This window comes from Aquila chrysaetos, chromosome 5 (assembly GCF_900496995.4).
Source record: "Aquila chrysaetos chrysaetos chromosome 5, bAquChr1.4, whole genome shotgun sequence".
Taxonomy (NCBI): Eukaryota; Metazoa; Chordata; class Aves; order Accipitriformes; family Accipitridae; genus Aquila; species Aquila chrysaetos.
The window spans coordinates 58711524-58737987 of NC_044008.1; the positions used below are offsets into that span (position 1 = coordinate 58711524).

General features: G+C 48.1%; 1 protein-coding gene across 3 annotated transcripts in view; it reads right to left on the reverse strand.

Annotated features, from left to right (window-relative positions):
• Positions 1-26464, reverse strand: part of IGDCC4 (immunoglobulin superfamily DCC subclass member 4) — a 102282-nt gene that overhangs the window by 47737 nt on the left and 28081 nt on the right. For all 3 annotated transcript variants that reach the window (XR_003923463.2, XM_030014934.2, XM_030014935.2), the window contains exons 2-4: positions 19389-19718; positions 8410-8551; positions 3257-3390 (exon numbers count right to left, since the gene is read on the reverse strand). Coding sequence is in view for 2 of the 3 variants with exons in the window: in XM_030014934.2 (XP_029870794.1) it covers positions 3257-3390; positions 8410-8551; positions 19389-19718 (606 nt within the window). In the remaining variant the exon portion in view is untranslated. The remainder of the gene's footprint in view (positions 1-3256; positions 3391-8409; positions 8552-19388; positions 19719-26464) is intronic.

Below are 26464 nucleotides of genomic sequence, written 5' to 3' on the forward strand. Positions count from 1 at the left end.
CCGGGACACGCAGGGAATTAACTTTATGTACAAGTTTAGAGTAGGTCTCCAGAGCCTGCTTCCAGAAAAAGGAGCTACAAGAAACAAGACACAGCCCTGCTGAGAACTGACCCCAAGCAAAGGCAGCATGCACAGACAGAGCGCCTGGGAAAAGCATCCTGCAGCCAGCTCCTAATGCCCTTTTTGGCAGAGAGCACAGAAAGGCTGCTGAGTTCTTCTGTCCAGGTGAGGGGTGAAGGGATGGAGCTGCCAGATGTGTTTGGCATTCTGTCCACCGGGGAGCAGTGGAGATCCAAGGGGAAAATCCAAGTTATCCCTATTTCGACAGCAGGCTCTGTTTCAGGGCTGCGTGACTGTATCCTGCTCTCCCGTCTGCTCTCTTCCCTTCCAGCTCAAAACACCACTTCCCCAGGGAACGTCTGGAAATTTGCACCATGAAGTCTGCACAGCCGAAACATCTGCAGTGCTTACAGCACCGCTGTGCACCGCTGCTCTCTGCCCTGCCCATGTAAGGCCAGCATATGTTTAGCCACCAACACACAATACAGCCTTCCCCACGTGATGGGGAAGTCACACCATCAAGGGAAACGACACTTTTGGGGTTTTTAGGCCATGCAAATATGACAGAAGGGGGTCGTGCTAATTGCTGCCTCTACTGGGAAAAGGCCTTCAATAAGGGAGACGGAACAATTCCCAGTCATCATATCAGGAACAAGGGGGAGGGGGAGGAGGAAAAGGACAACTGGGCAGAAGAGCTATAGGGAAATGGATTCTTTTGCTATGCACAGCCAGTTCATATCCAGCGTTGTCTGGCAGGGGCAGAGGCATGAACACGAGATGTTCCCAGGCCTAAGGGCTGGCAACCCAGTGCAAGTGGAAGTGTTTGTATTATAACCAACACGGCCCCAAAATCTGACACGAGCACACAGATTTGGTCAGCATCACACAGCACTGCCCAGTGCTGTCAGTGGGACACCAAACCTGCAGGCACAGTTGGTAAGGAGACACTAGGTCCCACTGCACAAACCTTTTCCAGGGGCCTTGGCAGTGCAGCAGGACAGAAAGACTGGACTCCCATCTTACCTCAGCACAAATGACTCACTAGCTATCAGCAGGGAGGGAAGAAGTAGTTTAGCTGCTCCTGCCTGCAGACACATAGGACTTTGGCCCCTGAAATTTCCAAATAAGCAACTTAAGTAACACTAAATAGCTGTATTTCAGGCTATTGTTCTTTGGGGTGTCCATCCCCCCCCGCCCCCGGAATTTTTTGTTTTGGTTTAGTTTGGTTTTATTTTTTTACAACCAACAAAGGATTTCTGCCTGACCAGTTCACTCCAACTACTATCAGCTGCTTCTGAACAGGGAGGAAAAGACTCCTCAAGCCAGACCAGGCATCCAAAAAAGTGCCTCTGATGGTGAAGTGCTGAAAGAAAAAAGGATCAATACCATGCCAGTCACTCACGGAGGAGTTTGCAGCCCGCACAGGTCACTGCAGTTTCCCATCTGTCTCAGAGATACTTCTCCCCAATTATAAAAAACCCCAGAGATTTAACAGGCATGTTTTTCATCACTATCAGCTCAATCTGGTGAAAAACTCAACCTCGCATATTTGTTTTTGCAGCCAGTGGGTGGTATGGTGCTGCAGAAGTGAGATTTGGGTGAGAACTCCAGGCAGAAATCTGCTCAGGCCGGCTGGTGCTCCAGAAGGAACGCTTCCCATTTAACCTCTTCCATTGCCTCCATTTGCAAAGCAGATTAAACATTGCAGAGTTACAAGATACAATTATGCAGCATGAGTTATGATGCCAAGGACAGCATATTCACCTTTGTAGCTTGATCAATATTACTTATCAATAGCGAATCAGACCCAGCACGGGAGCTGTCTCTGGAGTGTGGAACTGCCCATCGCAAGCGCTCCCCTCGCCTCTGTGCTTCATTAAGCACACAGAGGATCTGGCAAGGGCTGGCAATTAGATACAGAGCATTCAAGCGCTCACGAATTCTCTGCAGATTCCACACAGATTACCTCCACGACACAATCCATTGATCAGAGGTGTATTCTCAGGCTCCACAGTTAATTACACTCGCTGCTGATGGATGAACGGCAAAGCCACCTCTGTGAAAATACATTGGTAGCAGAATGCCAAACAATGCAATCCTAAACAAAGACAAAAGGGGCTGGGAAGGATTTCAGAGCTTTCAAGGTTAAAGCTGCCTACAAAATACACTGGGGTCAGCATGAACAGGAGACAGACATGGCAGCGGGGCACTGTCCCGAGAGAAGGGACAGCTCAGCCAGACTCCCAGCCCTGGTGAATCTGTCCACTTGCAGGACAGGGATTATACAATACTGGGGAGGCAGACAGGCATGCTGGGAAGGATGCTGGAGTCTGGACACCCCCGCTGCACTTATGCTTTCAGCTACATTCTCATGTCCAGACTTGCCCACTACACTCTTGGTTTACGAAGAAAAAAAGCACTCAGAGACTGAGGCCCAGATTGGGAGACGAAGGACAGCCCATACCCAAAGCCTTGCTCCAACAGTCTGTGTCACCAGAAGAAATCCCAGCTGAAGCTGTTCCCAAATACCACAAAAAGATCTCTGGAGCCTACCCAACAGCTCAGCAAAGAGCTAGCAATATGGACACAGAATGCAAGTCAGATGTCACCATGCTTAACATCCTCTGGACTCTGCTAGGCAACGTGGGGTAGACACAGCCCTGCCAACTACTCCAACTATTTCTCTAGCTAGCTTGGGCAGCCATCGTCCTCTGTCTGTGCCAGCCTTTGCTTGTGTTGCCATCCAAGGCCACTGAAGATAAGATCACAACAACACTGCACTTCCCCAAGGTGCAAGCAGGGTACCTGACCCCTTCTAAGAGCCCCAGAGCATAAAAGAGTCTAGGGCTGTTAAAATGCACCTGCTGTTACAATCCACCTACAAAAGAAAACCCCTGGGTACAGAGAGAAACAACCCCATTATTATTGTTGGCTGCCTAGTCCTGTGGCTGGCCAGAGCAGCCAGCTGCGACTCCCAGGCGGCAATACCTCCCAAACCAGCCTGCTTCTCCCATGAGAATAAAGAAAAAATCTTTAATAAAACACCTTCTCTGCAAGTTTTAACCAAAGCCTGCCACATGCAGACCCACACCATCAGAAGAGATCATCACTGATATTTCAGCTCAGCTTGCCATCACACACAATGGCTATCCAGTAGACATGTGCCCAGCCCAACATGCTGCTGCCTGCACCTTACCTTTCAGGACACTGAGGACTGCATCATTGCTGTAGCGTTTTCGGGCAGCGTTGGTTGCCACGCAGTGGTAAGCCCCAGCATCGCTCTCCCGCACATCCACGATTTGGAGGACACCATTTGGAAGAGTTATAAACCTGAGTGACCAAAACAAAGAGTGAGAGACAGGCTACGCCTTACCTGAGCTATTCATCAACTCAAAGCCCTTTTATCCCTTCCTTTTCTCCTGCAAATGTATCATGTGCAGGTCCTGGTAATCACAGCAGAATGGAACCAAGAAACCTTTGAGCAACCCAACTGGTGGCTCTTAAAAAGCAGCAGGTACAGACCTATCTGTCACCCTGGAGCCTTCACAACATAGGATCTGCTTTTGGGAGACCAGGCCAATAGGACTTTGCTGATACAAACCAACTGTATAGTACAAAACAACTATATACACACATGCACCTTTCTACATACATATTTGCAGATGTCTCCAAGTGAAGTGCCTTCACACACACTACAGCCCGTTTCACCACTTGGTTTTCACAAGGGTTTGGGAGCCAGAGAAAAAAAATACATTGCAAAGAAGTCTGAACATCATCTTTTTCCTGCTGCACCTCAAGCACGTGAAGGGACCAGCTGATAGACAGCTGCAACTTCATGGCCCAAAGCAGCCAGGACACAGCCGCCTGAAGCTGCACCATTCCTGGGTTGTGTTGATTCCTTTTGCTCTTCCACAAGTTTCTGGCTTTCACAAGCTGACAAATTTACAGCCGGGCATTCAGTATCCCCCCCCATTTGCCCATGGCGTGCTACTGGGCAACACTTCCATGGAGTGAAATGGCTACATGGCTCATAACATGAACACAATCCTTGCTGCATTATACTGAACAAAGCAAATGATTAGCAATTAGCATAAAAGTAGGAGCTGGCTGTCAGCATCTCCATTTTCTGCCTGGATTCCTAGATGGCAGCCTCTTTATTCTTGAATGCAAGGCGCAAAGCCTACGTGATCCTTTTTAATTATATATGAGATTCATTTTTAATTGCAAGCCTCTATAAACAGAGCTGCCGAGCTTTGACAGGCAGCTCTGGGTTATCAGTCTTCATTATGAAGAGCACACATTCAAAGGCAATTGCTAAGGGGAGGGATAGCAGCTCTTCCATGGGAACAGCACAAAGACAAGTTATAATCATGAATGCCAGTCCTTCCATCCACAAAGATCCCAATAAGTACACCCAGCAAGTAGAACTGTGGTATTCCAGGTGCTGAGACAGCTGGAGTGCCATGAGCAAGGGTCATGGAACCAGGAGGGCCTTAAGAGATCACCTATCCTGTGTTCAAGTCATGGTCACCAACAGCACACCTGCTCCTGCAAACTTTTATCCTAAATCTCCAGTGATGGAAATACTTCCCTTGCCCTAAAGCAGTCTGCTCCAGCTGCAAGTCTAGTGTCTATCCTGGACCTCAGCTGCTGCAATCTGAGCTCATCACTTCTTGTCCTCTTCACAGCTGATGAAGAAACAGAAGAACTAACAGAGCTCTTCCAGTGACCATATTGTCTCTACTGGCACAATCCTACAGCCTGATTCATGGACACAGACTTGCTGAAGCTTCCCACGTACACAAAGGCAAATGCTCCACATCCCTAAAGCCATGCTCCTGCTACTTACAAAGACACTTTTCTCAGGATCAAGCTCCAGAGGCCTCAGAGGAGGTGGCACCCAGAAAGCCCTCATCAAGATGCCTCATCAGGACACAGGAGAAAGGAGACAAATATTTGCATCCTCTCAGCTCTGTGGAGGGAAAGCCTCCCACTGCGATAATATTTATTTTTGTCGTGCATCTGCTATTTGAGTCTGTAATTAATATCAACGTATTTCAAACACTAAGCAAGGCATCTCCCAGCCACAAAAAGACACTCCAATTATGTATCACAGATTCACTGAGGCTGGGAAGGACCTCTCAGAATTGTCTATGGTCTTTCCTCTTTCAGTGCAGGGTCAGCTAGACCAGGTTGCTCAGGACTGTGTCCACAGTCATGCTCAGCCAACACACTCAGCTTCTCTTGAGGGCAGAAAACAAGCCACTGTGTTTCTAAAGAAAGCAGGAGCTGGAGGCAAGGGGGAGTGAGTGGGGAGACTCAGTCGACACATAGCTCAAGACGGTCCCTTCGGCGAGACCAGCAGTAGAGATATCTACTTAATGCAGTACGTCCTGTTGGGAAAGCACGATGGAGGTGAGCATCACTCTCCCAGGGAAGCAAGGAGGGAAGAAAGGCAGGATTTCTCTACCCACAATATCTCCCAGCTGCTCACAAAGCCTCCAGTTCTTCAGGCTCCCAGCAGCCCTGGACTAGAAGCCCCCGAGCAGCCTGCAAGGGCATTCTGCTCCATCCCCAGGCTCTTTAAGGAAGCTAAGTTTGCCTGATGATTCTGAGCAGACAGCTGGTGCTAGCTTTCCTTCCACACAAAGGGCTGATCTTTGTCTGCTTACCTTCACTATGGATTAAACAGAAAACAAAAACCAAAGGACAGACAAAGGCCCTGGGAAAAACAGAAATGCTGGCACCTCAGCAGTCTCAGGAGTTTTGCCATGGACAGCTATAGCACCAGGATCTCACAGGAGACTGCCTTGAATGGGGGTGAAAGGCAAGCCCCCCACTTGCAGCAGGTAGCTGGTTAAAGGGTAGCACACTCAGACCAGGGCCCAGTTACCATGGGCACAGAAGGCAGCAAGCTACAAGAGCAACAGGGCACAAACATGTAGCTGTTCCCCTCTGTGCTCCTCCCTGAGCAGACTCTACAAGAGAGCACAGAGGGGCTGACAGCTGCTCACCTCTTCAGTGACAATTACCAGGGCAGTGCTCAAGAGCTGAAATCAAGCACCGCTGCCTTGTGTCCAAACCCTGCAACCCTACAGCTCAGTGCACTATGCTGTGGGTATAGCAGAGAATATTCTGGTATCAACAGTCCAACTCCCTTTCTTACTTTCTCCTCAGTAAACTGCTGGCACATCCTTCCTCGCAGCCTTTTGAAGGTACACAAAATAGACTAAAGCACCAGTCCTCAGGACAAGTTAGGAACCTGCAGCTTTGTTGCAGACTCAAAGTTTGCAAGCCCTTTTGCTCACAGCTCAAGAGCTCTGTAAGTGAACGTAAGCCATATTAAGGCACTCCTGACACACAACAGAAGCAAACTCTCCACACAGATAAAACCGTCACTTAGCCAAAACGTGGAAAAAGACATTGTGATTGCAGACCATGTAATCTATAGGGTATGTGCCTACATGCAGACCTCTAAAGACCTCCAGTTCCTAGCAAGTACTCATCTTGGCTTTAGAGAAAATAAACAGCAATTTGGAGCCTGGTGTGAAAGTCAGCCAGCACCTAAAACAGAGAAGAGATTATGCCAAGAGAAGTAGCACACACCCCAAAGCAACTGCAATCTAGAGAAATCCTGCAAGCCACCTCTCAGCAGCTGCTACAGATTTAAGACCATGTTTTTAAAAGTACCTCAGAGCCAGAATTGCAAAATACTTCTGTGCCTTACATATGAAAGTTAGATTTTGTCCTGAACTTCAGCAGGGCAGTAAAGGTATTCTGAAAACATCACTAAGCACTTCTCTGCCCTTTGGGCTGTCTAAGTATTTTTTAAGCTCAGCCTTCAGCACCCTCGAGGTTGGCACCATGCTAGAACCTGCACCCAAGGGCAAAGGCTGAAGACAGTGCCCAAAGGTAAGATCAACACAAAAAAAGGAAAAAAAAAAAAAAAAAAAAAACAAAAAAACACACACCAAAAAGAAAAGGAAAAAAAAAAAAAGTCATGTCAGTTTCCCATGATTATTCTATCCCTCTTAAAAGAAATCATAAACATTGATGTAGTAGCATTATCTCAAGGGTTGTATCTATAGCCCCAGAGCCTGATTTTGTACAAACACCTAACCATGCTATTCTGGAATATGAAATCATCATCCTGACGCCTACCTATACAAATGATTGCATTTTCACAGGCTCATCAGAAGTGTGCACAGGAAGGAGCCCACAGTAATCAGGCTGGCCTGAGAACGGGTCCTTAGGCTTGATGCAGTAAGGATAATAGAGAGCTCTGGTTGGCAGCCAACATTTCCTGGAATTCACTTAATTCCTTCGAAAGCCGGTTATATTAAATCCAACAACAACTAGACAACAACAAAAAAGCAAACACTTCTGAAAAAGCATATTAGCTGAAACATGATTTAAAAAGCAAGATCTGCAGCCAGAGATTACCGTCTGGCTTTTACAAGGAAAACAATTTTCAGGCTGCCTGTGTTGAAAGCAATCTCCGAGTAAGTAATTTCACAACATCCATTGAGCTGTCTCATTAAAAAGCCATTGCTCTATCTATGGCACACTTCCGTCTGCAATCCCTTCTTTTTCGTTTTTTTTCTTTTTTTTTTTTTTAATTAATTAATTTCCTTCTCATTACAAAGCAACAGCCTCCTGTAAACCTTTAGATGCCACACTTCAGACTCAAAGATATAAGCGGTCATTCTTACAGAAACAGTCATTACTGCAAAATTATTCCTAAACCTTACCCCACCCCTCTTTCCTTCCTCTTCTCCTGCCTCTTGCCTTAACTTCCCTGGGAGGGAAACCGCTCCTTCCGCAGAACAAAAAATGAGTTTTTAAGAACTGAAGGACAATGCAGTCACTGATCCCCTGCAGAAGTGATATCTACAGACCAACTAACAGCCAACTTATGGTTTATCCTCTTCTCATGCCTGTAACTGACTTTCATTAAGGAAAAGGTATCATGCTGCAGGATTCTTATCTTTCCCCCTAAAAAAAGAAAATTCAGGGTCTTTTACTAGATGACCTCTAAATATAGGAATAAAACAAATGGAAAAACCTCCCAGGTTACTGAGCACAGACAGTACTCTAGAAGAATCATTAGCCCCAAGCACTTGGTCCATCATGGGAAAGGTTCCAGAACAAGAGATCAGTAATAAAAAAGGGCTTGGTTCTTTTTTTTTGGTGGGTTGGATGATGTTTGGGGGAATGTTAATTTTATTTAGGTGCTTCTATCATCTCTCTCTTCATTCTACCTTTTTATGAAGGATTTCCACATCATAAATGGTCAGGTTTTGTTTTGCTTTTTTCCAAGCTAACCCAGGAAAAAAATCAGGGCATCACCTGGGTTCTGCTGGAACAGCTTCATGGTCCTTCTCCCACGTGATGACAGGGGAGGGCAGTCCTTCGATCCGACACTCAAACCGGGCCATGCCATTTTCTTCCACTGTCTGCGACTCTGGCTGTTGGAAAAAACGTGATAAGGCTGGGGAAAGAAGAAGGGAAGGAAAGTTAATAACTCAGTGTTTCTCCTGAGAAATGCAAACCTGTTATGATGATGAGTTAAGAGGAAGGCTTTTCCCTCCTAAAGATAGCCTGAAATGCAATTCCTCACTTTCCCACACCCTACAGACCCTCAGCTGTCCTAGAAACAGTAACTAAAAGGTTTCAATGTGCAAATTTGCTTCTTGCTTCATTTTCTCCTTTAAGGCAACAGTGTGTGAGAAAAGATAGGCAATTACTGGGTTTCAGCAGTTGCCTTCCTAAATTGCTTCCTTGTTTGTTCACTTGCTCCATTCGGGAAGGACATGTAGAATGAGAAAAAGAAGAGGGAGAAACACAACAACCCTGAGAGACCGGAGTTCCCCCTTGCCTTGTGGCATTCCTGCAGCCGCAGGAAATTAAAACAAGGCAAGAAGAAGAACAAAGCCAGATGTCAAGTTACTTACACAAAACAACTGCCCACAGGCTGGCAGTGCTGGAGACTAGGGGAAGAGACCATAAGGATTATGATCCTTCTTCTCCATAGTGAACAGCTTTGCCTGCAAAAACCAACTTCATCCTACTCAAGCAGATGAGATGCAGCCAAGGGGATACAGACACAGTCACCTTCCTAAGAGGAGGAGGATAGATTTCCTACATGCCAGGACACTTGTTTGCTCTCCAAGGCTCACCCCTGTCTATACGCTTCTTTCTATACTAGAGAGGCTGAACTTGCTTCACAGACAAAGCACTAATATTTATGATTGCTCTTGGACCGCACCCTTCCCATCGTTCATATGCAGCTGCCTCATCTTCCGCCCCTTCCATGCACACAGCAAAACCCCACTGACTTCAGTGGAACAGAAATCCTCCCCCTGGGGCTGTCACCAGATGTCCTATCAATAGTATAACCCGAAGGCATCTCAGTCACACGGTGGACTTTTGAATATGCATGCAGGCTCCTTGATGGGGGCAGAAAGCTTGTATTCTTCTCCACCAGAAGAACTGGCTTCTGCTTTCAATAAGTCTCTGTTAAACAGCCTTTGCTGTTAAACCCACCCTGCCGTACGAATTCATCCAGCAATGCTATAACACAAGTGCCAGAAATCCTGAACATGGCACAATAAACATAAATTTCAGCCAGAAAACAGGCTTGACTGCTAGGTCAAGCACAGCGCTGTGCTTATAAGGACCCCAAGTGACCTTCTGGTCCTCCAACACAATTATGTGCTTGTGCCACCACCGCTTCCCAAGAACATCGATCATTGCTTTGGATTTTATAGGACTCCGAAACTGAAGTTGCCTTTGCATCACACACACACACACTCAAACATACATACACACACACTTTATTGCAGTGTTAGCTTGAGAAAGTATGTACAGTTTTGAAAATTAAATGCTTTTATGTGACCCATTTTAACCTTGGCCTATTCTCAGCTGTCATTAGTGGTTTTCTTTAATTTAAATAGTTATCACATGTTTAAAGCAACTCATTGCTCTCCGCAGCAGCTACAGACTGAATTCTCCCACCAGCTGTCCACCAAGTCTAGTTTTTCAGTTCAATACAAATGGCAATGAAAAAAGTTTTCCTGGAAAAATTTGAAAAATACATTAATATGTAAGGCCCCAATTCAGCCAAGTGCTTCAGTATTTTCAAATATACACTGCAGACCAGTTTAACAGAGTAATTTCTATGGATTACAAGATCTTTTAAGCTCATGTTAATAAAACTTGCTGAACCCAAGAGTTTAAAAGAAAATCCATCAAATGCCAGCGCACGTTCAGGATGGCACCATCAAAACAACATTCTCCTGGCAGCAGATACCCTTAATGCTCTCTCCTGTTATTCTCTTTTCATCCTACAAGTGTAAATGCGAGGCTATGAAGGGTCATGTACCCAGAAAGGTCATGATGGGAGGCAGGAATCCTTCTAAAAAGATGAAATCTGTAGGCACCTCTGTTCCCTCCACTTCATGTCAGGTCACCTGTTCATTATGATGTGGCATCATTTAAGCTGATACGGTAAGGCCCCAAAGTTTACAGCAGCTTTAGACCAGTCTCCAGAGACTGGAGAACCTAAGTAACACATGGTGTGCATGAACAGCAACGCCACTGTCACCAACAGCGGTGAAAAGGCTCCGTAAATCCCAGCTGGCATCTCCGCACTCTCTTTGCTCTCCCTCACGGCTACATGCATGTATATTTTGCACAGTTTGGTAAGAGATGCAGAATGTTTAGCGAGCCAGGCTTAACTCTGCACATTTTGGCATGAAGTGCAAAGGCATACAAAAGGTGACAGTGCCTCCTGGTCTCCCCAGGGTTGCCCAGACAATAACCTGTCCCAAAGCAAGGGGCTGCTGGCTATTCCTACCTGCCAGACCCGTGTCTGCAAGCTTGAAATTCCCTGCTGAGAACCAGATCCTGCCATTCACCTCCATCCAGCCCCATCTGCCTGCTGTGCTGGGCTCCGGAATGGCTCTTCAAAAGCAAAGAGCCAAGAAATGCACCCATGACAGATTTCTCATTAGGATGTGGAAGACCGTGACTAAACAGCGACCCTGATTAGGGAGCGCAGCGTCCCTCTTGCTCCGGGCGGCATGCAGAAACAGCCAGGGTTCCCAAGCAGAGTCACAGCTCCCCGGCAGAGCCAGCAAAGGCTGAGAGCTCGGTGGGTGCCGGAGGCTCAACCGTGGCAATGCAGAGCAAACCATTTAGTGTCTTTTAGTGTCTTCTAGTGTCTTCTCATGATAACTCTTGGGGTGTGATTCAGAGGCTGAGCAGCTCTGTCATATTCCTTTACAGGATCAGGATAGGGATAGTGGGGATCACTGAGGACAGCCTGAAAAAAATCACCTCTGCAAACTCTGAAAGAAGCAGCCTGCAGCCTCCCCAGTGAAGGAGAGGACAGGGAACATGAGCAGGGATCTTTTGTGCACAGTAAGCAACACCAAAATAAGATAAGAATGGTGAAAAGATTTCTCTGATGCAGGACTGAACAAGAACCCTGGATCTCAGCACTGGCAAGGCTCAGACACAGACAGACTTGCTGGTCAGGCTCATTGCTGCTCCACAGGCATCCTCTGCATCAGCTTGGGGCCAAGACCACAGCATGCTGTGATTCCTTGTGTTCTTCCTCTGTCATCCCAAGGGGTACCAGGTAGAACGGAGAAGGCAGAACATGTCCAGCAACTACAGGGCGACCCAATCTAGGCTCAGAGCTGTGCTGCAAACAGCTGGCGCTGGGAGGAAAGAAGATAACCAGCCAGAGCAAGGCAAGCCTGCTGCGGAAGGAGAGGACTGGAAAGCAGGTCCTACTACTCTGACGCACTGCACAGACGTGCATGCGGGTCACAGCGAGCACAAGACAGGCTCCAACACACTGCTCACCCTAGGGCCAGAGGGATCCTTAGGAGGGGCTGTTCTCCTCCCAGAAACATGTTCTGATGGAAGGGACTACTGCAATAGTGCTGCAAAGTGAGAGGTTTTCACGTAGGCAGGCAGGGAAAGAAGATGCTTGAGGGTAAAAGGGAAACAAAGATGACAGATACATACTCGACATTATTTTCAACTCCTTAGCTAGGGTTTAGCTTGCAAAGCCATCCTGAACCACAAAACACCTCCCAGCCCTGTTACACTGATTACCTCAGTAAAAATTACCTACTGCAGGTGAGAAGGTGAAGAGCATTACAGCAAACTGTCCTCAGCAACATGCCAAAGCTCCAGGCTCTGTGGCTTCAGGAATGGAGCACGCAGCTCCCTCCCTGCTGACATGTTAAACCCAGCTGGAGCCAAGCCGTGTGTGCCAAGGCTTTTAGCCCAAAGCCCAGGGGTGACTGCAGTATGGTGAAACACAGCACCCTCCCCCTCTCCCAGCAGCCTGATCAGTGCAGGAGGCCATGAGCCTGGAAAGACTGCCAGCCAGCAACACTACACCCCAGGCAGAAAATGCAGTCTATGCAAGGAATTCAGCCTTCTGAAATGGGCTTGCTGCTCTCTCCCACAGCGCTTTGCCCCCAGACTCTCAGGGTGCTCGTCTCCTTTGTATCTTTTACAATTATTAGTAGGTATTTCTAAGATGGGGGCAACTTCAGCCCCCACTGAGATCACATACGCCACCCAGATGACCTGTCTCTGAACGGCTCACCTCTGCACAGGCCTGGGGGTGGAAGGGAAACACGCACGGCAAGTCATGGAAGCGATTTGCCATGGCCCCACAGCACAGCAGAGGCAGAGCCAGAACAGCTCTTGGTCTGCAGGGCCATATGGCAGCACAGGTCCTGTGCTGCCCAGCTAATCCATACAGGGCTTGCTCCTGTCTCTTCACAGATGCCAGTTCCCCACCTACTCAAAACAGCGTCTGAAAGTCACATCTGTGGATGGTTCAGGGCCTGTGCATTCATCTGCTGGAGGTTTTATGCCCAGCCTGGCTCTGCATACAGTCACTGGCCTTCACTCACCTGTGCACCTAATCCACCAAATAAATAGCATAAAATCCATAAAATAAATCCTTAAAATAAGAGTGAATCCCAGTCTGCCTTTACTCAAATCCCAGACACACTGTGCGTCGCAAAGAAGATACACTCTCCTTGTGGAGAGCGGATCACAAAAGCCCGTGTGCATTGATTCCTGCTGTGGCCTGTACCTCCAGGTGCAGTAACATCCCAAACCTCTCCTGCACTCACTGCCAGCAGCCACACAACATAGGCCCATTCCCTCCAGGCACAGCAAACCTCTTCATCTGACAGTCACAATTACTGTAATTTTCTAGAACCTCCCTCGCACAAAATGTTTAAGCTAAATTAACAGCTTTAACAAATTTTCACAAATGTAGTTATTAACAGGTAGATAGCTACACCTTCCCACAACTAAAATAACGCCCCTGGTATTCCACGTGGGAGCACGCAGGGCTCAGAGAAACCTGCAAATCTAATTCATCAGCCTGAGCAGCTGTTAACAGGCACAGTCACACCAAGAGCCATCATAGACTCACTCCTCCTCATTTGCTACAGCCACCACTGCCACGAGATGTGGATGGCTGACCATGGATGGATCCCCAGCCCGGGAAAGGAAACACACTGTGGGTCAGAAGCACAAGCTGATGGCAGGGATAACATATCCCACCTGCTGAACAGGTTTTCTTCTATTGCCCCGTACTGATCAGCAGTGCCCAGGGCAATCAGAACGAAGAATAACTCCATCTACACATAAACAGCTTTGGATAGACTACTGTATTCAGTGGCGGGGGAAAAAAAACAGGCCTTTACAATCCTCATTTGCACCAGCTGAATGCTAATGTAGCAAGTGCTTCTGCCAAACCCACAAAACAAATCGAAGGGAGAGATGCATTTCATTAATCAATTCCCTCACTGCTCTCCATTCAGAAATGAGTATGTCATGTCAGGTGCATGCGTGTGCCACAGAAGCAGCACTTTCCCTGTGCAGATGGTAATAAAAGGAGACATATGAGTATGCACAAGGAGAGAGTTCACCTGAAATTCCCTGTTTCTGGGAGAAACCCAGAACAGGATGGAGAGATGTGTCACCTATGTACGCTCCTCTAGAAAAATCCAGGGGGAGGGAAGGGCAATTTAAGTCAGTCTCCTGTTTTTGAGATGTCTCCGCTGTTCTCACTCGTGAGACACCAAACAATAAATCCAGGTCCGTAACAGATGCACAAACCATTGCCACTGGGCAAGAGGCATGGTGCAAACCTCAATGCAAGTCACCCCTAGAAGGGAATATATCCTAATTCAGGGTGGCTGGGACTGGGGGGGGAACAGCCAAATAAATCCTCCCAGATTAATGACACCTTTTATACTCCAGGTCTCCCACCTCCCCAGACAATATCTGCATGCAGGGTCCCTGATTCCATCTTCCCAGCCCTCAGGGGTCCCTTTGCTTAATGAAATACTGGAACCAGGTATTTATCTGGCACTACAAATCACTGAATGGAGGAAGCAGGAGGGATGGGTGACCAGCAACCTGTGCGTGCTGCATGCTAAACGTTTTCTGAGCAGAAAAGGAGGACACGTTGCAAAGGTCAAAGATTTTCCCCCGATCTGGCAAAAGCTTCACCTGCCATCAGGAATGCTGGTTTCTACAGCACAGTGCTCACAGACTAACACACACGCTTGGCCAAACCTGGACCACCCTGCCTGGGGTACCAGAGGCTAAATACATCACAGAATAAAGTGGGTGTTAGGACATCCGCTCTGCATCTTCACCTACCACAGCTCTGAGCAAGTGCAAAAGCACCTCGGCCCTGATGGTGTGCTGTGCAGCTGCATTCATCAACATTTGTTGTAAGGGACAACAGAAAAATGTTTTTACAAATATGTTAATAGTAAAAAGAAACCCAAGGAGAATATCTGTCCTTTAATGGATACAGAAGGGAATGTTACCACAAGAGTTGAGGAAAAGGCTGAGGTACTTAATGCCTTCTTTGCCTCAGTCTTTAACAGGGAGACCAGTTATCCTCAGCGTACTCTGCCGCCTGAGCTGGAAGGCGAGGATGAAGCGCAGAATATACCCCCCTTAATTCAGAAGGAAATAGTTAGTGACCTACTACGCCATCTGGACACTCACAAATCTATAGGACCAGATGGGATCCATCCAAGAGTACTGAGGGAACTGGCAGAGGCATTTGCCAAGCCACTCTCCATCATCTATCGGTTATCCTGGTCAACAGGGGAGGTCCCAGATGACTGGAGGCTTGCCAATGTGACACCCATTTACAAGAAGGGTCGGAGGGAGGATCTGGGGAACTACGGGCCTGTCAGCCTGACCTCGGTACCAGGGAAGATTATGGAACAGTTCATCTTGAGAGCACTCACATGGCATGTCCAGGACAAACAGGGGATCAGGCCCAGTCAGCATGGGTTTACAAAAGGCAGGTCCTGCTTGACCAACCTGATCTCCTTCTATGACCAGGTGTCCCTCCTAGCGCATGAGGGAAAGGCTGTGGATGTTATCTACCTCAACTTCAGCAAGGCCTTTGACACTGTCTCTCATGGCATATGCCTTGAGAAGCTGGTGTCTCATGGCTTAGACAAGTGTACTCTTCGCTGGGTGAAAAACAGGCTGGATGGACGAGCCCAGAGGGTTGTGCTGAATGGAGTTAAATCCAGTTGGCGGCGGATCACAAGTGGTGTTCCCCAGGGCTCAGTGTTGGGGCTGATTCTGTTTAATATCTTTATCAATGATCTGGACGAGGGGATCGAGTGCACCCTCAGCAAGTTTGCAGACGACACCAAGTTGGGGGGAAGGGTCGATCTGCTTGAGGGTAGGAAGGCTCTACAGAGAGATCTGGACAGGCTGGATCGATGGGCCGAAGCCAATTGTATGAGGTTCAACAAGGCCAAGTGCCTGGTCCTGCACTTCAGTCACAGTGACCCCATGCAGCGCTACGGGCTTGGGGAAGAGTGGCTGGAAAGCTGCCTGGCAGAGAAAGACCTGGGGGTGCTGGTCAACAGCCAGCTGAATATGAGCCAGCAGTGTGCCCAGGTGACCAAGAAGACCAACAGCATCCTGGCCTGTATCAGAAACAGTGTGGCCAGCAGGAGCAGGGAGGTGATTGTTCCCCTGTACTCGGCACTGGTGAGGCCACACCTTGAGTACTGTGTTCAGTTTTGGGCCCCTCACTACAGGAAAGACATGGAGGTGCTGGAATGTGTCCAGTGAAGGGCAACCAAGTTGGTGAGGGGCCTGGAGCACAAGTCTTATGAGGAGCAGCTGAGGGAGCTGGGGCTGTTTAGCCTGAAGAAAAGGAGGCTGAGGGGAGACCTTACCGCTCTCTACAACTACCTGAAAGGGGGTTGTAGTGAGGTGGGTGCTGGTCTCTTCTGTCAGGTGGCTGGAGATAGGACAAGAGGAAATGGCCTTAAGTTGCAGCAAGGGAGGTTTAGGTTGGACATTAGGAAAAATTTCTTTACTGAGAGGGTTGTCAGACATTGGAATAGGCTGCCCAGGGAATTGGTTGAGTCACCATCCCTGGAGGTATTCAAAAAGCACGTAGACAAGGCACTCCAGAACATGGTTTAGTGGGCATGGAAGATGGTTGGACTCGATGATCTTGAAGGTCTCTTCCAACCTAAATGATTCTATGATTCTATTTACATAAGTCACTGTACTAGAGAGAAATGTTACTGTATTTGCATTATTTTCTAACCTCACCTGTTTGGTAGGTCAAGGAATCATTTATTGGCACTCACACACTTAAAATAGCACCAGGAGCCATTCCTGAATACAAAGGAATATTATTTGAACACTGTGCAAAGAGTCAGTGGTTCAGATCTTGGAGCATCATTTTCAGAGATCGAAAGGAAAAACAGCCTGAAGAGCCCTTTCTTTCATCTCTTCCATTATAAAGAGATATCCACCTCACAAGACAGTCCTGACACCAAGTGGAGCCGCAGATTCTTTGTCATGTAGACAGCCATCTGTCCGAGCCTCCATACTGCTCTTCATTGTCTAGAGTTTCCCCTGGAGTTCAGAGACTTCCACCACGCTGAGATGGGGTATATTCTGCCTGTTGGAAACACCTGAGCAAAGACAGCAGCACCTACTGCATTCACCAGCTACTGAGGGAGCTATAGCTGCTTGGCTCTGCCCTGGTCTCAACATTCCTTGCTCAGCATCGAACTCCCCAAGTCCCCTCCGTGCTCCTCCCCAAACTGTGCTGACTGTTCACCAGGGAACCCAGAAGAGACCAATGGTGACCTGGAGGCAGCTGAGCTGATGTGCACAGCCAAATCCAGTGCATAAGACCTAGAGCACATTCCTGGCGCTACCATCCTCTCTGCTCAGGGCTATGACCTCCTCCCTGCAGCTCCCCAGTTGAACTTGCTCTCAGTTCCTTACAGAAGAGTTTTTCCAAGTCCTTACGAGACCAGACCACCCTGTCACAGCAGGACAGGCTGGAAAGTATTTGATCAGTTCCTCATTTGCATTGCACCCAGCTCTTCAGGCCCAGCACCAAGAACTGGGACTGCAGGAGGGGAACTTTCAGATTAGCAAAAAGATTTCAGAAAAGGTTACCCTGCTCTGCCTGCCCATTTCAGGTGAAACTCCCCCTTTTGCAGTTCTGACATTGCCAACACCACTCAAATGCGCCATTAGAAAGTCAAGGACAAGAACAGCCCAGTAACGTGCATCAGAGAAAAGAGGGGAAGAGAGGCAGCCATGGGGCCAGGAGCTCTGGGTCCTGCCTAGCCATGGGGGCCTGGCAAGATTTGTCAGACACGGAAAGAGATGATGGTAGAAGGCTTCCTGGGAGCACAAGTCCAATGCCACAGTCTAGTTTGGTCTCTGTGGGAGGGGAGGATCTCATTGTAGGCATTTCAGACCATGCTGATGCACAAAGATTTCCTCATCCAGAAGCCCCGAGCACACTGCTCTCCCGCTGCATAATGCAGTTGAAAAGCAGGGTGCTGGACACATCCTTCTGTGCTAGGACATGCTCACTGGCACCAAAGCATTGTAAAACTGTTTTGGCTTACCTGTTTTCCTCCCACACCTAAAATCAGCAGCACTGTGCTTTAAGAGAGCATGTTTCGGAACTGAAATTCAGTGCATCTGTCCCCACTAGGACTCTGGTACCTCCCTCGGCTCCACCAGGCACACAGAGAGCCTCAACACTCCTGCTTACTAAAGTCACCAGCCTGGGCTCTCATCAGATAAGTCGCTTTGCCAAAGATTAAGCTCCTGCTCTTCCGCTACTCACCATGCTAAAGGCAGAGCTAAGCTTTCACAAACAAAAGCCGTCAGAAGGGGAGACATCCAACATCCTGTCCATCATGGCCTCACAGCACAGAAGATGAAAGATCCCAAGGCCTCCCTTGGTGCATCAGTTCCCAGCTATGTTCACAGTCTTTGTCATTTTCATAAGGCCGTATTCAGACACAGTAAAGCTGTCAGTGTCACCAGATGTTCCAAACAGGGAGTGTACTAGGTGCTCCTAGAAGCCTGTTAAGATCTAAGCAAGCCACTGAGAGCAGGGCCAAAGGGAAACTTGGACCACCCAAGTACAGCCTGGCTTGTTTCCAGTGCTTTTTGCCCCTCAGGTGACCACCCACATCCATCTGACTGTCTCTTGGCGATTAACTCAGTGTATCCACACTCTTCACTCAGGGCAGATCCTGATCTGGACAGAATTGCAGGCCACCCACTGCCATCTCTGAGGTGTGGATGGGATAAAGAGCTCAGCACAGCCAAACTGGGAGCACATAGCACACCAATGCAAGTGGCCCTGTCCCAAACACAGCCAGTCCTTCCAGCTGTCCCCACGCAAGTAATGCAGGTGCATTCCTGCACACACCATCCAGAGGTGACTCATGCAGAAGAAAGGCGATGGCTGCTTCTGCCCAACCACTTCCTCATCACCCAGCCCCTTAGCTTCAGTCAGTGCTCACAGATTCAGGGCAGTGCTCCTTATCTATGTCACTGGGGCAACAAGCCCATAATAGTCTTGGCCAGGAGAGCCAGAGCTGTCATAGCCAGACCCCCACAGCCACCTCCCCAGGCAGAGGGTGCTGCACTTAGGGCTCTGAAGCGTCAAGTTCTCTGCAAAAACAAGCACTGTGTTTTGGAGAGTGAGGAGGGTCCTGTTTTTAATTCATGGCTGATGGCACTTACCTGGGAGAGTTACACAGGATGTTAACAGTGGGATAACAGAAAGACACCACTGCTTATTTGTGAACTATCCCAAATCCCACTTACACATCATTAATAGAATTTCACTTCATAGACACTTCATCTCAAACTCTCTGGGAGGCAGATGGTCTGTATAAACACCAGGAAGGGAAAAAAAGAAAATCAACAAAACAAAAAACCCCAACACTTACTTGAAAATCTGACTGCAGCCGTTTGACTGGTGACAGCCCCTAAGGAGCTGTGAGACACGCAGGAGTAATTACCCTCAGCACCAGCCCTCTCCGGATATTTACTGTCCTTTGCCACAGCCTGGGATGAGATGAAGAGTGATCCATTTGGAAGCACATGGAGATGTTCCTGCTCCACTAATGGAAACCCATTCTTCTTCCACGTGATATTGATCACCTGCTCAACAGGGGCCAGGTTACAGTCCAAAACCACGACTTGGTTTGGCTCCAGTATCACCTTTGCAGGACCAGCACTACAGCTCAGCTCCAGAGAATCCCCTTCCAACAGCCTCCCTGCAAAGAAAAGACAGCATTGCAGCGGGGGTTGCTTTCCTCGGTTTAATCACATCCCAGCTTTACACAGCGAAGGAAGCACGGTTCTCCATGAGTGTGGTGAAATTCACTGAAACAGGTGAAATTCAGCCCTGTTAGGTGACCAGCACCTCCCACAACACTTGTGCACTGCATTCTCCATCACACATCCCTAGGGCTGCACAACCTGCACCATTTCTACCACCCCGCACTGTACCCAGCAGCCAACCCTTCTGTCCACACTTACTTTTTCCATGCTGGATTCAAGCAGAGAACAACAACTGGAAGAAGGTGAAGTCACGACAAGCACAGAAGATGCAGCAAGGGCCCCAACCTGCCATGGCTGCCCATGACAGGCGAGGGGTCCCCCTCACCTGCCTGCATACCAGAGCCTGCTCGAAGGCTGATCAACCTCCACAAGACAACTAAGTGCAAGCAAAGGTATTCAAGCCCAGCTTGGCATCCCAATGCCAATAATCACAACTTGGTTAGAGCAGTTCCCCCTCAGGGGGAACTGGCAGTAAGAGCTCAAGCCCAGCTGGGAATCCTGAAAGACAGCATCTCCCACTGATGTTCATGTACTGGGAAACTCATTTCAAAGGAAAGACAACAAAAGAACAGCTAAAAATGCCACCTGCTGTCTCTGAGAGTTTTATCCCATATAGGTGAATCCAGAATGGGAATGGATGGACGGATTTTCCCCACTAGAATAGGATATTCCAGCTGCAAGTGGCCAGTACCCAGAACATGCCCTTAGGCAATCTGTCTGCTGCAGCTGGACACCAGAGCAGTGACCAGCAGCAAGCTAAGCTGAAGAGGTCTTGGTCTGGCTGATTTCCAACCCATGTACTTGTAGGAGAGCTCCACCTCTGAAACAAGGCTCAGCATTTCCTAAAAGAATATTGCCATTAATAAAATGCATTTGCTGTTAGAGTTCTCCAGAGACACTAAGTCAATGTTAGCTGGCAGCACTGCTTCCACACACCAGCAATTTCAATCTCTGCTGTGCTCGAACCACTACCATCCACTCTTTTTATGGCTCCACTCCAAATTATTTTGTCACTGCTCCAATCAGAAATGTTTCCTGCCTCTATAACAAGTTTATCAACACTGGATATGAACCACATGGCTCCCTGCCCGTCTCCTATCGCAGAAGGCTACAGATTAATTTTATAGGAATTCAAACACCCTATTAAACCCACTACTACCTACTGCTGATAAAAGGGCTACATTTTAAAAGAGTGTGTGTTAAGCATGCAATTAGGGGCAATGACACGCAAAATTACACATGCAGGGAGATGGAATTATTTCAAGGCATGTGCCGGAAACTGCAGGTGCCCCTGAAAGGAAGGGCCTAATCCTGCCCACATGCGGGGCTGATTCAGTGCCCACCCAAGCCCATGGGGATGGGAACTTGTCAGGTTTGCCATCATTGCTGGTTTGCAGAATGACCACCAAGAACCTGATGTTGGCCAGCTATGTCCCTTCAGTGATGAGGAGGCTACACAAGAATCTTACCCATCTGCTGCATGTTGATTGCCATCATTACAGGACAGAACAGACCCTGCCCCAAGCACCATCATCTTCACTAGGACATCCAGGGGACAATCTCCCAGCCCCCAAAGCCAAACACCAGCAGGATGCAGAGATGCCCATCTCACACCATGCTATGCAGCCAGCACAAAAGCCAGGCACTGTACCCCATGACAAAGGGGCAGCTACCACCAACACGGAGCTGCCTGCCAGTCCCTGGATTTAGGGTCTTCCCACACAGATGCTTCCACTGTGCTGCTAACTCACACTCTGCAGGAAGAGGGCACAGCAAGAAGCAGCAGACATCATCGTGCTCCCAACGTGCACACACCGCAATGTAATTCCTGGATTTGTCAGCCAGCACAGCCCTGGCAGGTTCCTTGCTGCCCAGCCCCCTTCAGGCCAAGGAACAAGCTGAGGAATGTCACTACACAGGGACTTCCAGCAAATGCCCTCCTGTAAGGGCAATTCTGCCTGTTCGTGTCTCCTAGGGAAGATTAGTCATTTGAGCAAGCTACAAAACTCACTCACTGGCTCCACAGGAGGCTAGAAGTAGGGGAACACGAAGCTGAAAGGCTGCCCCAAATGCTCTGGAAAGACACTGCCACTGGAAGACTTCTATCCAAGACAGCCGGTACAAAAAAAACTGTATGAAATAGGGAGAAGTTAAGCACAGATCAAATTACCACCAAATACATGTGCAGAAGGTGACATGGCCAAACACAGAAGGTGAACAGTTTGAGGCTGGGGAAAACTCAGCTGAGCTAAGGACAGGAGGCACACTCAGAGCCACATCACTGTTGTGAGAACCCCCATCCATGGAGGAGCAGCAACCCAGACACTTCTCTAAAGGGATCTCCCTGAAGTAGCTGCTCCTGGCAGCATATCACATGGGGCTTAGTCAGCCTGTGTGTATACACCACCTCCAGGGAGGTAGGGCTGCTAAGGCAAAGGCTGAGGCATGTGATGCAGAGCTTATTTCAAAAGATGTTGAAACTTTGTTGGCTAAAGTCTTAATCCTTTGCCTTTCCTTAAATTTGTTGTCTTTAGAAGCCCAAGTAGAGACTGAGGAGACAAGGAATTAACTCAGGTCACAAGTCAGACCCGTTAGCCAACGGCTCCAGCTTTCTCTCTGCATCTTCCCCCTCAGCTCCTCCTTTACACATCACTGCCAGCAGCGACACATCAACGCATCTCGGACAGCTCTTGTGCAGCACCAGCATTATGGGCACCAATGTTGCCTGTGCCTACTCTTACCCTCCTCCAACACAAACTCTCCTGTAATGCAGCAGGGCTGGGTGGGCACAGCCACGTGGAATCAGCTGGCTCTGCGTGCTGGGCATCCCACCTGCACCCTGCCACCACAAACACGGGATGTCCTCCTGCCTTCATTTTCTCCATGGGCTCCTGCTCCATGCCAGGCCCTCCTGTACATCACTTGGGGAAACAGCCCGTATATCTGTCCTATTTTCAATTTTCTTCAGACAACAATTAAAATGGCATTTTGCTGAAAATACTCCTCCTCTTCAAAAGGTGAAGCGTGAGGGGACAGCTGGCTGGCTCCGGCAGACAGGAATAGAGCAGAGATCTGCAGTGCTGATTCCCACACCAGCACAGGTCCGTAAGAAGCAATTATCAGCCTCTCAAACTTCAGTCCCTTAAAAATCAACTCAACCTGTTTGCAGTGGAGTAAGAACAGACAGTTCCATACTTTGCATCACAGCAGAAGCAGCATCTGTTTTTTAAAAAGATGTGATGATGTTTCTATATCCCTAACTATCACCCAGCTCTTTTCCCCAAAGTCAAAACCTACCTGGATCCAAGCTTCTGGTTGGTATGTTAGAGAAAAAAGAGCCAGTTACAAAACTCAGCGCTGGACTGCAGAGCTCACCCACACCAAACCCAACAGCCTGGCTCAGGTCTCTCTCTGCTATACCAAGAGAAGAGAAACAACCATTGAAGGGAAATGCATTTGAAGCCTGGACCTCACAGGCAACTGTTCTGCCACAGCCCAGGAGCACACTCACCAAGGAACATACTAACACCAGGAGCAAAGGATCCTCCAGTAGCAGCCAGAGTGGTCTGTTCCTATCATCAATATTTGCTGCACTTGCTGAGCTGGTGATGACAATGCCATCTCACTGACTATTGACAGGAGGAGATTGCCTTCTTTCATGCCTTCACACCAATAAACACGATTGCACAACATCTTTAATGAGCAATAGTCACTCCTTTCCTGGAAACCTGTTCCAACCACATAATCCACGCAGTAACAGCAGAAACCATTTACAAGCAACCAACCTCCATGGTATCAGTATGTTTCTACTTGCAAGCGTCTACTGCATCGCCAAGCAATGCAGGCTCCACACGATGGTGAGAGCTCTTGACCACACTCAAACCACTGCCCTTTGCTCCAGGAGCACCAAAAATGTTTCTAGACCAAGAAGCCACATAAAAACCCAAATGTACTCAGAACCCTCAGGGTTCAAACTGAGCACTTGGCAGAAGACCATGACAAGGTTAAACACATGTGACCACCCATCACTGTCTGTCACTTAACACAGCCTGGGAAGGCTTCCAGCTGGGCAAATGAAGCCCCCAACCGACACTAGGCTGCTCTGACCTGCCCCAAATCATCCAGCCCTCCTTCCTGCCCTTTTGGCCCCAAAATACTGCAGGTTTTTGGGGACAGGCCATTTGCACACACAGAGGTTGGAGCAGCAGGACCCAGGACCCGGACATTGGAAAAAGCCCCACTATGAGTCTTGTCCTAAGATGTTCAAAGAACTGTATAAACACTCCCTGATTAAGGAAAAAATACCTTCCAGGCTCTGGAAACATAGGAGGTTCAAAACACTGCACGAAATTAGCAAGCCTGACAATGAGATAAAAGACCCTTCAAGGGAAAGGATCAGAAGAGAGTAAAATTACTCCAACTGAGATCAAAGACAAATGAAACCAGGAATGTTAAGTGCTTACAGAAGCTGCTGACTATTTCCAACCTCCATTCTTCTTCGTATAGTGAAAGAAATGGATACAACCCTGCTTAAATATACAGCCACACACTCACACAGCCTCCTGCTCGCCTTCACCCTCTTACCTGCTGGAGGTAATGCTGTAACGAATGTAGTGAAGACTACCCAGAACAGCCACCTGCCTCATACAGCAAATACAACTACTCCAATGGACATCAATAATAACACAGAGGTGGGCTTCCAAGTCAGAAGCCAGAAGGTCTTTCCACGCATCAGTTCAAGGCAGGTGTTTCGGCTACAGATCTGTGCTTTGGAGCTGGAGAGCTTTTTGCCTTTGGCTCCTCCTGGATGTAGTTTCATGCATCAAAGTCCAGCAGAACTGGAAGTTTTCAGCTCATGGATCTCTAAATTGAGGCCAGGGAACCCTGTACAGCGCTGCCCTACGGTGGGCAACATCACATATACATTCAAAGCAGGGTTTTACATCACAGCACACAAACCCCGCCGTCTACTGACTACACAGAAATGACCCAACACAACTGAGAACATCTCAAAATACTTCTCTGGGGGAAAAGGGGCCAAAAGCAGAGTTGTGAGTTGTGAGGAGAGAAGAACAGTGCAGTCTGTGCCCAGCCAGTTGGAGGTAACCAGCAGAGTTCATACTAAATTCCACTAAGCCCAGCAAACTGCTGAGCTATTCCAAGGCGGACAGTAGCAGCTTTGAGATTATAAATGTACGTCCAAATACACACTTACATGTAGATATATACAACATGCATGTGCGTTCACGTACACAGAGTTCTGTGGGAATGCAGATGTATTCAAACGTAGAGCATGCCCCAAATGGGAGGGTCTTTGATGCAGCAAGTTAAAAGCATTTTGTTCCCGTGAAAATTATATTTTCTGACCCAGGCTCTGCAGGGTTTTTTTTTACTCTCTCCCATGTTGCTATCCCCTAGGCTACATTACACACAAAAACAGCCCAGGAGAAAAATGTTTTTTTTCTCCCATCTATTTCCTCGCTTCCATCAGCCAGCCATCCACCTCCAGTGTCCAGGCCCAGTGAGGTAAATTAAAAAGTCTCCTGTTGAGTAGCATAAAAACAGGGCGTTTCAGATGCACAAAGGTGGTAAAATCTTCAAGGCACAAAGCTGTCCTTTGCCCTCCATGGGAGCCAGCAGCAGGCTTGATTCCAGATCCAAAGCAGACGTCTGAAAATCCACGTTAAACCAGCCAACATCTCCCTTCCGAAACCATGCATCAGAAGGTACAGCCAAAAACCCCTCCTATCATCTCCTCTCCCCGACATCAAACGGAGGCAGGAATAGCCAACTTACCACTGAGCAAAAAAGAAAAAGAATAAATTCTCTTGGTTTTGTAATTTTAAAACCATAAATAACCAGGTGAAGTGTGAGCTAGCAGTAGAGTGAGGTCTGACAGATTCCTGACAATGCAATTACTTGATCAGAGGCAAGACGCTCAGAGCAGTATTTTCACATCCAAGACACACAATACTCCAAGCCCACAGATCTGTTGGGAGCTTGCACTGCATGGCTGAGAACAGCACAAAACCCCACTTGTCTCCTTGTACATAGGGTTATTTCCCTTCCCTGGGATTTAACCACTTAAATCAAGGAGGAAAGACCTAGACAAGGGAGATGGTTGTTCTGGTGAAATTTTGGCTATCAGCAGTAAACATGTCCTTGAGCTCTGTTACACAGCACGAGCAAATAAAAGGTTACTGTTCAACAGGAGACAAATGGCTTTGTTCACAGGAGGAGGAGTTGTGTTTTAGTAATTACTTTAGAAACAAAACATACAGGCATAAACCAAAAGGGATGCCTTTCTGTGCACTGGTGTATCTATGCTGCTTTTTTTTTTGTACAGCGGCTAGCACAGCTGCAATCATCAGCTGATCCACAATCCCTGAGTAAGGTCCATGAGTAAGCTTACTGCCAGCACCCAAACGGCACATCACCATGAGGACACACAGCGCTGTCATGCTGGTTCAGACAGCCAGCGTATGCCCCAGCTGCAAACGCAGCACTGCCATAAACTCACCAGATAAACCCATCCCAGTTATGCAGCACAGCTCATGCTCTTCACTGGCTGGCGTGAGGACAGCTCCAACAGCTTCCCATCACAGCCACAATCTTGTCAGCAACCAACCCACCACCCAAAGGGGCTGTCCCAAGAGCAGACAGAAAGTTAGTATTTGGG